Consider the following 15,025-nt stretch of genomic DNA (forward strand, 5'->3'; position numbering starts at 1 on the left):
TTTATTAGAGGATTGTCCAATAGAGTTAAATAAAGAAAAATCACAGGTAAAGTGTTGATTGATTGGGAAGTTTTGTGTGTATTTTTTCCTATTCAGTGCTGAAAAGCTGAAGTTGGCATCAACCAACTTCAGGTTGTAGATGCATCAAGTTAAATGATTTTAAGATTTTTGAGACTATTAATTCGGAGGTGCTGTATGAATAGAAGCAGTAGTACATTTTCCTTCTCTCTACCTAATTCTGTCAGTTAGGTAGAGTATATACTTTTTGCTTGTGATATTAAAAAAGAGAGAGAATGCAGAAGCTTGGATTTTCCAATTCTTTTTTGACTCGTCCTTCCTTTCTCCTCAGGTTATTTGGATAATTTCATGAGACTTCTATCCCTATGCTGCCCCCTTCTTTTTTTTTTTTTTTTTTTTTTTTTTTTTTGCTAATAATCACTAGGAATTTATATACTGATTTTTTTACATGTTTTTACATGCTTCATCTCAATCAACATTTGTAGTAAGTACTATGTTTTCCATATATTACTAAGCTGAGTTTTAGGGAAATTAAACAACTTTTCCAAGGACACATAATTAGTAAACGGTAGAGCTAGATCTTGAATCACAGAGTCTGGTTTTACTTCAAGCAGGAGTGCTAGAAGGCGGCCCTGCCTAGGTGCATGATCTCAGCATATAATGTGATTAAAAACCTTGAAGTGGGCAGTGGGTCTGTAATTGCTAGTGGAATTTAATCCTAGATCCTACTACCTAAAAGTAAAAAAATTCTGAGGTTACCACAAAATTCAAGAATCTGTAAGTCTTTTCTAAATAACTTTAATAAAAGGAGCTTTGATAAAGTTTTTTTTAGATAACCTTAATTCTCATCAAAATGCTTTAAAGGATCTTTTAATATTCACAGAAATACAGTACATCCTAACTTAGCTAATTTAGAGGATTTATATTTTACCCACCTTATAACGTGTTGTGTACACATAACTGCTGAAGGAATTATGTAACAAAATCTACCACAAGGAATACATGAGTGGCATTTAATTCAGAAAAGTCCAAGTCATTTGTAAAACCCCATTTGTAAGAAAATTGTAGGTGGGATGATGATACTGAAAGAAGAGATTGGGATATGAAATACAAATTTATTTTTATCACAATTTTGCTAATAAGGCCAGCCATTAAAAAAATTCAGACGATCCAATAGAAGTCTCTAAAAGAAAAAGAAATTTGTAGTTATGGAAATAATTGAATAGGATCCCGTATGAAATACTTTGAAATTAATAACTCTTGAGACCAGATAATACAATCCTTAATCAGGAATGCATGTGTAGTGGTCAGATGTCATAGTAGAATCTCAAGAAACAGAGGCATGGAAAAAAGTTTCCTGGAGATTCTGAGCCATTATCTTCATCAATACTCATTGTGCTCTTGTGAGGATTAAATGAGATAATATGTATAGGAATAATATGTATAGAAATTCTATAATATGTATAGAAATTCTATAATAAGTATAGAAATAGTAACTCTCAAGTGCTAAGGCATCAGGAGGAAAGAGGGACCCAAAAAGTCAATAATCACTTCATACTCTGAATATATGAACAGATACTTTTGAGAAGTATCTGAGAGGTATAGTTTTGTTTTGTCCAAAGAGCAAGCAAACTATGGCCTTTATTTAGACTGAGCTTAAGTCATATCTTAGAAAACAGTTAAATCCAAGGAACCTCAACAATATGTAAATTTTTTTTTTTATTTTTGCGAAAGAAAAAAAAATATCCAAATCAATGAATGCTTTGGCTAAAACCCACTTGGGAACAAAGATGTTCTTTAGTGCCAGATTCCCATCTTATTTTATTCTATGGCTAAAATCCCAAGAATTACAGAGAAGAAACAGGGCCAGATTAGGTTTTCTATTAAAATAAGAGGCCCCAAGTGATGAATGGAAACTTGGAACAGATTTTAATGCTAGCAGAAATTAGCTTAAATACAAACTTAGGAATTTCTGGCGTGTATTGAATCTCAAATAGGATATTGGTATTAATTTTAGTGAATTAGAAACATGGCTTAACCTAAGCAGTTGTTCTCATTCCAGAGAGCTCAATTTCTTGCTGGATTGGCCTGGACACTTGATGCTTCCTTGTCTTGAGTCATTGATAAAAAAATATGGAATGGGATAAGACCAGTGGGGGATTGCTGTATGACTCAGAATTAACCTTCGGAAGCATTAATAACACTAACATTAATTAACACTCTTTGGTACTGTTATTCAAACAGTTATGAAATCACTTAATTCTATTATGCAGCCTTTCTTAATTTCGTCTGCAAGGATATAGTGGGAGATTTTGTTTAGTTGTCTCCTTGAACTTCAGATAGAATGTGCCTATAGCATTTCCATTATCAAAGATTCTAGCAACTGAATATCTAAAATGCCAATGAGAAATATTTTTTTTAAGTCCATGTGGTTGGTTTGATGTTATCAGTTTTTAGTTAAGCCAGTGTAGTCTCTGGTATGAATGCCTTCATTTCTAAATGCTCATAAACAATCGCTTTATTGATATTAGAGTTTGAAGGAATTTATATCAAGCTCAATGGCACTTTTTTAAAAGTAGGAAATTTGGTTCCCTGGTTACATCTGTAAGTGCTTCCATTACCCTGGAAGATCACTTATCTAGTTAAAGACATTTGACTTACTGCTGGCACTGATCTTAAAGTTTAAGTTCTGCTTAAACATTTCCTTCAATGAAAAATAAAGAATTTGGGTGAGATAGTTTGTAAATATCTTTCAACCTTTAACATTCTATGATTTTTGTTAGGCTTTCTCCATTGAGAATACTGATCGAGAAGTGGAACCACAAAATAATTGGAACAGTTTGATTTTATCTGTCAGTATTACACTGTCTGCCCCAATCCTTTGGCCTACTCTCTCCTTAATGTTACTCATCCAAAGATAGTTTGAGTATCTTTGCTTATTCTAAGCAATTTTCAGATGCCTCAGTTAAGAATCAACAGTGTATTATATTTGTTTCTCAAAACTAAAAATATAGAGATCTTTCCCTAAAAGTTAATGCATTCTCTCTGGAGGGAAGGGAATGTGAAAAAAAAAAAAATACCTGTAATGTTATATGAAAAATCTTTTTATCTCCCCATCTATTGGATGCTATACCTGTAAAGAATGCTGTAAACACATTGAAAAGTATTTTACTTTTCAGAAGTATCAGAAGTCCTGTTCCTTTATAACAATGTGAAATTGTTTAACTTCTTTGGACTGCACTAAACATTGGGATGTTCCTGGTCTCTGTTTTTAAATTATATATATATATATATATATATATATATATATATATATATGCTCAGTTTGTGAAACAACACAAATATACATCTTAAAAATGAAAATTAGATCCTTCCTGGGGCACCTGTGTGGCTCAGTGGGCCAAGCATCCAACTCTCGATTTTGGCTCAGGTCATGATCTCATGGTTTGTGAGATTGAGCCCTGCATTTGGCTCTGCACTGATAGTGTGGAGCCTACTTGGGATTCTCTCTCCTCTCTCTTTGCTCCTAACCAACTCCTCCCTCTCTCTCTCTCAAAATAAATAAATAAATAAATAAACTTAAGAAATTATTTTAAAAAATTAGATCCTTCCTGATTTGGCAGATACTCTTTTTTTTTTATTTTTTTTAATGTTTATTTGTTTTTGAGAGAGAGACAGAGCGTGAGTGGCGGAAGAGCAGAGAGAGAGGGAGACAAAGGATCCAAAGCAGGCTCCAGGCTCTGAGCTGTCAGCAGAGCCCGACGCAGGGCTCGAACCCATGAACTGTGGGATCATGACCTGAGCCGAAGTCAGACGCTGAAGAGACTGAAGAGACTGAGCCACCCAGACACCCTGGCAGATACTCTTATCATGGCCAGCCCAAAGCCTGATTAAACTAATGGATTATGTCCCCTTGACCTATGGCCAGAAGACTCCAGATGGTTTGGTTCTAATCATTTCAAAGTAAAATTATTTGTAATGATGCAATAATAAAGGGAAAATTTATGTGAATTAGGAGAGTTCACTGAGTGCCAATATTTTTCTTAATAGGCCTAATTCAGTTGTGTTGTGATTGGTTTTGCTCTTGTGCCCAATGACCTCACGATAGATGTATTTTACAAATGCAATTAAGGGATACAATTGAGGAATACTATTTAAAAGTTATTATCTACCAAGGGGATACACAAAACCATGTCTACTATGGCACTTCTCTCATCATGTCACTTTTCTTGTTGGTTATATGAGCAGCAAATACCTGTACTTTATAAGTTATAATTACAATACAAAGTAGAAAAAGCAATAACATAATACTTTTGGGCAGAGCCTTTTTTAAAGTCCAGCAACTTTATTAGTGGGATTCAGTTCTCCAGGTTTGAAATACTTGTATTTCAAATATTAAAGGAAGAAATCTATAGTAAGGTCATTTCAGACTCTTGAGCCCTGTCTCCATTAGAAATGGTCTGTTCATATACAACAAAGAGGACAAGCCTGAATTGTAGCAACTCTTGAATTTGCTAAAAAAGGATCTGAAGAAAATTACACAATCATCATTTATTGTGAGTTTATAAGGTCTCCCACACTGTGAAGAATACACAGAAATAGAAGGCATGGCTTCTACTTGCAGGTTGCTTATAATTCAGGTAAAGAAATGCTACTAAAGCTTTTGGATGAATTAAAGAACGACACATGTCAGCATTCAGAAATATGTGGTAGACTGTGAAAGGGGGGAAAGGCCATTGTGATTAGAATAGACAATGTTTTATGGATTAGGTGAGTTTTAAGATGGATTTTTGGAACGTATATAAGACTTAGGGGGAGAAAAAAGAAGAAGCTATTTCTATCTGAGAGAATTGCACAAGTTGTAAATTTAGTTCTGTTCAAAAAACATTAATTAAGTGCCTCTGTGCCAAGCACTATACTGGGTGCTGAAGATTACAGCATGCTTAGGAACTCTTTCGTACCCTGTTGCTAAAGTATTTTCACGTATCCTAAAAAGGTGAATCTCTCTCTTGTGAGGAAGTAAATCCCGTGGAGGAATTCTCATGACAGAAGTCCCTTTTCCTTGGTGATATAAAATGGGAGTGGTTTTTATTTTCAAAATACAGGATAATCTCTAGAAGTAATTGGAAAGCTTAACTTTGGAGCTCACTCAGCTTCATCACTGACTTCCTATCTGGCATAGTTTCAGATGCTCACCTGTGTTTGATACCTAAAGGGCTATATATAGACTGTCAACTAAGGTATTATTTGATAATAAATTGTTGCATTTTAGTAATAATAATAATAGTTATACTTGTCAGTCACTATGCAAATTGCTTTATATATATCATCCCATATAATCATAACTACCTATGAGTTTTACTTAATATTGTGTCTTCCCTGATTAAAATGAGTGAACTGAAGCTTGGGTTTCAGTGCATGTCCATGGCCACACAGTCATTGGCAAGGGTGTGAATGACTCCAAACTCTGTGTTCCTAAACATTGTGTTATTCTGCTTTTTAATAGGGGTTCTTAAAGTTTCAAGGAAAGGAGTGTATAGTGAGAGAAGGAGTGGCCAAGGCATTAATATTCATATTTCTAGACAGGACACTTGCCAGCAATGTAAGCAATCTCATTCCACCAAGTAGGAAGGTTGGCAGTTTTTAAAAGGTTGGCAAGCCAATTTTTAAAAGGTTGGCAAGAGGCTAAGTACAATAGTGTGTGGAACAAAATTATTGTAATATCACAGTACAGTCAATGGGGTGCCTGGGTGGCTTAGTTGGTTGAACAGCAGGCTCTTGATTTAGGTTCAGGTTACGATCTCACAGTTCATGAGATAGAGCCCCGTGTCTGGCTCCATGCTGACAGCGTAGAACCTGCTTGGGATTCTCTCTTTCTTCTCTTCTCTCTGTCCCTCCCCCATTCACATGCACACTGTCTCTCAAAATAAATAAACTTTAAAAAATATATAGTACAATCTCTTTAGTACAATGTCTTTGAAAAGGTGTCTGATTTGTGTTGGTTTTCTGTTTGCCTTCCCAATCACTGAGGGATTAAATACTAGTTGAAGCTTATGATCCTGACACATCAAAATGGACAACCTGGCAGGTGTCCTTGCTGAAAGGTGACAAAATTGCTAAAAGGCAAGCCCCGTTTTTTTTTTGTGGTTTTTTTCTCTAGAGATGTGACACTTGGGGGCTTTCATTAAAAACTTCACCAAGCCTTTGTCATTTTAATCTCTTCCTTAAGTGCCTTTGATCTTTTTAGGGGCACAGATCCATGCATGGTCAATACCCAGTGGCCAGGTTTCTGAGCTGTGGGCAAAGGTGGCAGTGACTGTCAGGGCCTGGGAGGAGATGAGAGAAGAAAAGGTCACTCCTCCTGATAACTTATAACTTGACTCCACTTAGAAGCCATTTATTTTCAGAAATAAGTAATGGGTGAAGACATAGGCCAGGCCTACAACTCATGCACTTGAGAGTTTAAGGCTTTCTGAGATCAAATTACTACAGCAAACAGATAGAATTATTGTAGGGACATTTGGGGAGGAAACAGACAGAGAGGGAGAAGTGAGAGACCTAAGAAAGGAGACAGGAATAGAATGTGATGGAAATTACTTCCCACTCTGCACCCTTGAGGGAACAAAGAGGACAAATAAGAAGCAGCAGTGATAGGAGGAGTCTGGGAGCATCTCTGGAATAAAATTGGTTAGGTTATGGAGTGTTGTCAGCAAGTGCACTTAGTGGGTGGAAGGGAGGGATGTGCTAGTCCAGGCCTTTGAAATCTGGCAGGATCGTTGCCTTGGGCCCTTCACCTATGCCCTCAAGGCAGGAAGAATACCAACTGTCAGGTCTCTTCTGGCGTTGTTCCAGCTCAGGGCTAGAAAATGACCCACAGAGGAAAATCTAGGAGTGAGAAGGTGCTAGGAGATGAGAAAGGGAAAGGACTTTTTAGTGAGTGTTTTTTGCATGTGGGACAATGGATTTTTTTTTTTTTTGAGATTCTTTTTTAAAATGTTTATTTTGAAAGAGAGAGTATGTGCACATGCGCACCCATGGAGGAAGGGCAGAGAGGGCTGGGAGAGAGAATCCTAGGTAGGCTCCTTGCTCAGCACTGAGCCCAATGCTCGGATGCTTACCCGACAGAGCCAACGAGGCACCCCAACAATGGATTTTAAATTTCTGTGGAAGAGATGAGAGGGCCTGGGAAGAGTGGATATCTGGAACAGAGAAGCAGAGGCAGTGACACAGCATGGAGATGCTTCCTCTGATCCATTTGGCTTTTTGTTCACTGGAGAGAAAATTGGTCGTCTTTTTGTTATCTCTGTAGCAATACAAGATTGAGTCTTAGGGGAAAGGAGCCCCAGAGGTGTAAAGGAGCCTCATATTTATGGAAGGTGAGCTGCAGCCATCGAAACTGCTGGCTGTTGTTAAGACAAATGCCAGCCTCCCACATTTTGCCTAATAACAGCAGATTTTTCACTGCAAAGCATTAATGGCATCCGAATTCCAGCCGGGCATAGGAGACGAAGAGTAACGCTCTTGACGTAATGGTTTTGCAGGCTCTTGAAGACATTGCCATCTATTAAAGAAATATTTTAAACCACTCATGAAGGAACAAAGAAAATTTCTTGGATGATAAATGAAAAAAGATTTGGAGTAAAATGAGGAAAAGCTTGAGAGAAGAATTTCTTTAAAATTTTACCATATTTCCCCACTATGATCAAAAGAGGTCAAATAAGAGCTTAGCCTGCAGCTTCGTGGAGCCAATTTTTAAAAGAGAATTTTAAAACTTCAAATATTGGTTATTTGCCAAGATACACACTTGAAAAGCAAGCGCTACTTGGCTCCTAGCAGAACTGAGTATTGAGATCCCAGGATGTTTTTGGCTTGCTCCGCAGAAGAGGACAGCATTTGTCCACCCCCTCCCTTTGCCCCAGGAGTTGAACACTTTCTGTTCTATTTAGGAGTATTCTATAGAGGGAAAATTTGGGGGGCAGGTAAATAATCTCCATCATCATCAGCAACCCCAGAGCGCCTCCCTTGCGTTCGTTTCTTTTGACTGTGGGGCCGCCGCCCAGGTGCCCATACTTAGCTAAGGTCCTGAGTTTATTTTCCTGAATTGCGGTTGGAAATCTTTTCCTGGAAAGGTCGGATAGCCCAGGTCCTAGAGACACAACTGTCTGTCCTAGAATAATATCCTTACAAGACCCGTTAAACAGCCGAGGTACCGTGGAGACTGGCTGAACCGGGGGATGGGGGCAGGGAGAAAGGGAGTGGCCGTGTTCCCGCGGTCTGCCGGGATCCCGCGTGTCCAGAGTGAAGGAGCCGGGGCTAGAGTGGCTGGGGCGACCGATCACTCCCGGTTGCCGTCTGCCACCTCGGTGCGGAATCGGAGCCGGACTTGCTGAGCACTCCTCCCCCTCCCGATCTGCTTCCTCTTCCCTCCCCCCTGGAGCGGCGGCGGCGGCGGCGGCAGCGGCAGGCAAGCAGGCAGGCTTGCAGCGAAGCCAGGCGGAGCGACTCCCAGGCGAGCGGAGGAGCTGGGATATGGGGAGTCAGCGGGGGCGGCGGGGCCAGGAGCCCTGCGGAGGGCCTACGAGAGGAGCGGCCCCCGGCGTTTGCTAGCGCGTGAGCGGTGGGGGAGCGGGCGCAGGGCAGCACGAGCGGAGGCGGAGGCGGGGCCCGGGCGTGGAGCGCGGCTGGGAAAGCTGCTGCCTCCGGCCCTGCCCGGCTACCTCCGCCGCGGCCGGTGGCTATGGAGCTGGCGGGCACCAGACCTGGGGCGACAGAGCATCTACGACTCCGGCCGCCCATGTCCTGGCTGCTGCTGTTGCCTCTCCTGCTGCTACTGCTGCTGCCGGGCCCAGCGGCCTCCCAGCTACGATACTCGGTGCCGGAGGAACAGGCACCCGGCGCGCTTGTGGGCAACGTGGCTAACGCGCTGGGGCTGGAGCTGCGGCGTTTGGGGCCGGGCTGCCTGCGCATCAACCATCTGGGTGCGCCCAGTCCGCGCTACCTGGAGCTGGACCTGACAAGTGGAGCGCTCTTCGTCAACGAGCGCATTGACCGGGAGGCGCTGTGTGAGCAGCGGCCTCGCTGCCTGCTCAGCTTGGAAGTGCTGGCGCACAGCCCCGTGGCGGTGAGTGCCGTAGAGGTGGAGGTACTGGACATCAACGACAATTCGCCGCGCTTCCCGCGGCCGGATTACCAGCTTCAGGTAAGCGAATCGGTGGCTCCTGGAGCGCGCTTTCACATTGAGAGCGCGCAGGACCCCGACGTGGGCGCCAACTCGGTGCAGACTTATGAGCTCAGCCCCAGCGAGCACTTCGAGCTGGACCTTAAACCCCTGCAGGAGAACAGTAAGGTGCTGGAGCTGGTGCTGCGGAAGGGCCTGGACCGCGAGCAGGCAGTCTTGCACCACCTGGTTCTCACAGCTGTGGACGGAGGCAGCCCAGCCCGCTCGGGCACGGCACAGATCTCTGTGCGTGTCCTGGACACTAACGACAATTCTCCCACCTTCGACCAGAACACTTACCGTGTCCAGCTTCGGGAGGACGCTCCTCCGGGCACATTGGTGGTGAAGCTGAATGCCTCGGACCCGGATGAGGGCTCCAATGGCGAGCTCAGGTACTCATTGAGCAGCTACACGTCGGACCGGGAGAGGCAGCTCTTCAGCATCGATGCCAGCACTGGGGAAGTGCGGGTAAGTGGAGCACTGGATTATGAGGAGGCCTCTTCCTACCAGATCTATGTGCAGGCTACTGATCAGGGTCCAGTGCCCATGGTGGGTCACTGCAAGGTGCTGGTGGACATCGTGGATGTGAATGATAATGCACCAGAGGTGGTACTCACGGACCTGTACAGCCCAGTGCCTGAGGATGCTGCATCGAATACTGTTGTGGCCCTTCTCAGTGTCAATGACCAAGACTCAGGCCCCAACCGGAAAGTGAGCCTGGGCCTGGAGGCCTCACTCCCTTTCCGGCTGAATGGCTTTGGAAACTCCTACACACTGGTGGTGAATGGTCCGCTGGACAGGGAGCGGGTAGCTGCCTACAACATCACAGTGACAGCCACTGATGGGGGAGTGCCACAGCTCACATCCCAGCGGACACTGCAGGTTGAGATCTCTGACATCAATGACAACCCACCAAGCTTCCTAAAGGACTCCTACAACATCTACATCCAGGAGAACAATTTGCCGGGGGTGTTGCTCTGCACTGTGCAAGCCACAGACCCAGATGAAAAGGAGAATGCAGAGGTGACCTACTCCCTCCTGGAGAAGGAGGTTCAAGGGCTGCCAGTCACCTCCTATGTCTCCGTTAACAGTGCCAGTGGCAGCCTTTATGCTGTCAACTCCTTTGACTATGAGAAGTTTCGGGAGTTCTTTGTGACTGTGGAGGCCCAGGACAAGGGGAGTCCACCGCTGAGCAGCACTGTGACCGCCAATGTGTATGTGGTGGACATGAATGACCATGCCCCTCACATCCTATACCCTACCTCAACTAATTCGTCAGCAGCCATTGAGATGGTGCCTCGAACTGCCCCTGCTGGCTATCTGGTCACCAAAGTCATAGCCATGGACTCAGACTCTGGGCAAAATGCTTGGCTCTTTTACCACCTGGCTCAGACTTCTGACCTGGACCTCTTTAAAGTAGAGTTACACACAGGAGAAATTAGGACTACCAGGAAGATGGGAGATGAGAGTGGAACCACTTTCAACCTGACCGTGGTGGTCCGAGACAATGGAGAGCCATCACTGTCAGCCTCTGTGGCCATTACAGTAGCTGTGGTGGATAGGGTTTCCAAAATCCTCCCTGATACTCAGAGACACGTGAAGGGTCCTCGGACATACTCTGAAATTACACTTTATCTAATAATAGCATTAAGCACAGTGTCTTTTATATTTCTTTTGACAATCATTGTTTTGAGCATCATCAAGTGCTACCACTATACTGCATATGGAACCGCGTGCTGTGGGGGCTTCTGTGGAGTGAGGGAGCGGTGCCCTGCTGAACTAAACAAACAGGCCAATAACAATATTGATGCCAGGTTACCGCACGGCCTCAAAGTGCAGCCTCACTTCATTGAAGTGCGAGGGAACGGCTCCCTCACCAAGACCTACTGCTACAAGGCCTGTCTGACAGCAGGCTCAGGGAGTGACACTTTCATGTTTTATAACACAGGGGCACAGACAGGACTGGGGCCTGGGGGAGCCCAGGCGGCAGCGAGTGACAGCAGGCACCTCACAGGCCAAAGTGGGCAGAGTGCCGGGAACCTGATCATTCTCAAAAATGATGCCATTCCTCAAAACGAGGTGAGATAGCAGTCAAGGGGTTCTTCCACAGTCGTGCATTTTCACACACACCCTCCCTCCACCAATATCGTGCGCTCTACTGAGTTATTAACATTGACAGGAGTTATCTGGTAAACTGAGGATACTTAGTACCTGTGACTTGATATTAATCTGCTCTGTTTCTCCTCTAGAAAAATAGTATCAGAATTGCTTTACTTTATTTTCTTTTTGGATATAGGAGGCCTTAACCATAACATTGTTAGAGAAATAAGAATTAGTCTTAAATGTTTGATGCTAAAACACAGCTCTGCAGAGGTATGGAACAGGCTTGAGAATAAGATGATGCCATAGTGGGTAATATTTTGAGATTCAGGGACAAATGGCCTCTGCTGTATCATCTATAGGGAAAGTTCTCTTTTGAAATGCTACAGGAGTGTTGGTTTTTAAAAAGCTCTGAGACCCTAGGGGTTGTGGTGGTCACCTCTGCATGCTGTCCTTGTTTATATCTTGAAAATTATCCAGTTAATATTTCCAGTAATTACACTGAACTAATGTGGTAGGACCTTCTGGAAATTCATGTCAGAGGTGACAAAGCCCTAGACTGTGGATTTCACCCTGAAGCCAAAGTTTGCTTCTTTGGCTGTTTGATGCGGTAATTCTTCTGTAGGTGCTGTCAGAGGAGATGAAGGATGGTAGGGCAAAGAGACCAAGGACCAATTTGTCTGGTTGGGCCAAGGAGATATTAGAACAAGTGGATTAGGGATGTGGGGATGTGGTGAATACCAGGACAAGCTGGAACTGGAGAGAAAGAGAGGGAGAAAAGGACTTTTCCATTAGTTACCTTTCTGGCATAGCGGGTGTTCATCATAAGGTGATTTCCCTGCATTAGATTAAATGTAGTCTGTAATCTTCTGATTTCCTGTTGGCAATTTGTAAAGTTTTAATGATATGTGAAGTAGCCTCTCAAGCCCTTTATGTCTTTACGTTAAATGACAATACTTCCAACAATACTCCAACGTGTTCCAAAGCACATGTTCATTTTCTGAATCTAAATTTTAGTTTGTGATAGCTAGAAAAGCCTTGTAAAGTGGATGGCTTGCTGTGCATGAAGGACAGGTGTTAGTAAATACACTGGTTTTAAGTAAGCATAAGCCAGCTTGCTCATTATTATGAAGACTGTGTATAAATTATTGGACAATGCATGAATGTGCGGATGTGTTTGTGTAGTGTGTCGCCGTATGCAAACTTGAAAACAGTGGTTTGCTTTGTGATACTTTAAAGTTGTATTTCAGGGGCCCCTGGGTAGCACAGTCAGTTAAATGTCCAACTCTTAGCCCTGCATTGGACTCCACACTGGCCGTGGAACCTACTTAAAAAAAAAAATTGTATTTCAGAAGCCAAATTTTTGTTTCATCAATAGTGATGACCTGTTATCTTCCCAAACAACTACTTTGTAGCGAGGACTTTTAGAGGTACTATAAAAGGCATTAATAATTGTCCCTCCTGTATTTTTGTGATGTATTTTCATTGACATTTTGCTGTCTTTTTATTAATGTCCCTAGTTTCACATCCTAATTCATGCTAATCTTGAGGAAAGTAATGCTTAAATACAGAAAAAAAAAAAAAAAGATGGATTGAGAGAATTTCCCATGTACCTTGAGATGTATCAGAAAAGCCTGATAAATTTTAGTTGATACATAGCAGCCACAGGAGGCAGAAGGCAGATTAAGAAATACAAGGGGACACAATCAAGGCGTTTCTAGAATTCTTTAGATCATAGCTTTTGGAAGCATGTAAAAAGGCCTAGCTTTAAGTAGGGATGCTGTAGACCTTTGCTTAACAAATTCTTGTGAGGTCCTTTTGGGCCTGGGTGGGCTGCAGGTGGTGAAGAGGCTGGGAGAGCAGGCCAGACAAGCTTGCCACCAACTGGGAGCTGGAAGCTCCCAAAGGACACTCTACCATCGTTCTCCTGGCTCAGAGCTTGGGGCAGTTTGACACATGAACTATTTCTGTCTTACACTGACCTGTGTGTTAATGCGTGTTTTGGTACACAAATCTTTAATTGAGGGAGAAAATTATGTCAGAAAAGTGCTTGCTCTTGTGGGATTTTTCCAGGAGAATGCGTGATTTGAATAAAAGCAAATTTCTGCCAGCCACTTTCAGGAATCCAGTAGAGAGCCCTAAGATCTATAGCTCCTGACATTATTACAGTTAAGAGGAGAGAGAGAGTCAGGTCAGCATGGCAAAATGGGAACAAAATCAGTCAACTCTGAAAGTCATGACCGCTAGATCAACCTGTTAAATTCCCATGTTAGGCTTTCTCTTTTCCCTACCCAGTTACTGCAGATGGCATAAGAGTCCTGAGGTGCACTTCATGCCGTGTGCCTATGTTAAATTAGATGAAGATTATAAAGGATGAGTAAGGGAGTTTGCACTCATTGACCACTATGCTATATAAAAATGTTCTGCTTTGCAGCATATGGGTGGTTTCATTCCCTGTAAGTCATATATGAAAGAAACATTTACCAGCATCTAACATATGAGGCAATAAGCTCAGAGAGGTTAAGTAAGACACAATCATTCTGCTTGTCTATTTTAAGTCCGGTCAGTCTGATTCCAAAGACTGTGTTGTTTGAAATAGTACAAGTAGACAGAAATCCCAATGTGTATACTTCTTTTCATATGTGATAACTTGGGCATTTCAGCCAGCATTGGTTCACCTAGCGGTGTAAGTTAACTTACTTTTAGAGATTAACTGCTTTTAGAGAAAGAGCAATTCCTTGAGAAAAGGAGGTCACAAATGGGAGGATCAATGAATAAAAATGTTACTACCAAGCTGATTTATTTTTATATGTTTATCTGTTTTACTTTGGCATAGCCTGTTAAGATCTTTTATCTCTGTTCTTTTTCTGATTTGTCTTTTGTTGCTTATTAAACAACATTTAATACCAGACTCTAATCTTTTGACAGATTTCACCCCCCAGTGAGTTTATAGGATGACTCACTTGTGCAGTGAAGTTTTTGAAGTAACTGTTTGGCAATGGGGCAGAATTTCTCTTTGGAGATTTCTGAAAACCCGATACTGAATGTGGTTGGCACCCCTTTCAGAATCTCCAAGGAAAGGAAACCAAATCTTAAGGTAGATTTTGTGCGTCTGTGGTCCTGTGACTGCTAATGAATCATTCTGAGTGCTCTGGACAGACTTGTCCAGCTGTGCTTCCATGGGACCAGGTGGCTCAAGGTGTGGAAATCTCAAAAGACTAGCAGAAATAAGATAAGTTTGCTTTCATTTATTTTCAAACAATTTGGAGTCATCAAATCTTGAGTATTTCTGCCACTGTGTATGCACATTCACCCTCATTCCAGACGCAGTGATCTGAAAAAGTTAACTCTTCTTTTAGTGGCTCCTAATTTATCTCCCCTAGGACTGACTTTTCTATCTGGTGACTGTGTCCTGTTTCAGAATTTACACTTAGTGCAAAGTGACATGGTGTTATATTTATAAAAAGAGTATGGTGGTCAGAATAGGTAGAGAAATTCTATTTGTGAACTTCCATTCCAGTGTTGCATCCTCTTGTGGTTACTTTTGAGTGGGTGGGCTGTTTTGTCTTGCCATTTCCATACCGGTTATAGGACTGTTCTTCTGAGAAAAAGTTTATTTTCTTTCATCTGATAATATAATAATTGCTTCAAATTACCTCCTTCCTCCCTTTTTCTGCAGATCTGCTGAGC

General features: G+C 42.4%; 3 protein-coding genes across 15 annotated transcripts in view; all 3 read left to right on the plus strand.

Moving 5' to 3' along the window:
• Window positions 1-15,025, plus strand: part of LOC123604936 (protocadherin alpha-1-like) — a 187,316-nt gene that overhangs the window by 162,986 nt on the left and 9,305 nt on the right.
• LOC123604792 (protocadherin alpha-C2) overlaps window positions 1-15,025 on the plus strand; it is a 210,845-nt gene that overhangs the window by 153,012 nt on the left and 42,808 nt on the right. The window contains exon 1 of one of the 13 annotated variants that reach the window (XM_045491051.1): window positions 8,033-11,314. The exons of 11 other annotated variants lie outside the window; for them this stretch is intronic. In XM_045491051.1, the coding sequence (XP_045347007.1) occupies window positions 8,756-11,314 (2,559 nt within the window). In that variant the 5' untranslated portion in view covers window positions 8,033-8,755. Of the gene's footprint in view, window positions 1-8,032; window positions 11,315-15,025 lie in introns of those variants that run through there. One more of the 13 variants, XM_045491024.1, reaches the window with a different exon arrangement.
• Window positions 1-15,025, plus strand: part of LOC123604939 (protocadherin alpha-10-like) — a 137,293-nt gene that overhangs the window by 116,011 nt on the left and 6,257 nt on the right.

This window comes from Leopardus geoffroyi, chromosome A1, assembly GCF_018350155.1.
Source record: "Leopardus geoffroyi isolate Oge1 chromosome A1, O.geoffroyi_Oge1_pat1.0, whole genome shotgun sequence".
Classification (NCBI taxonomy): domain Eukaryota; kingdom Metazoa; phylum Chordata; class Mammalia; order Carnivora; family Felidae; genus Leopardus; species Leopardus geoffroyi.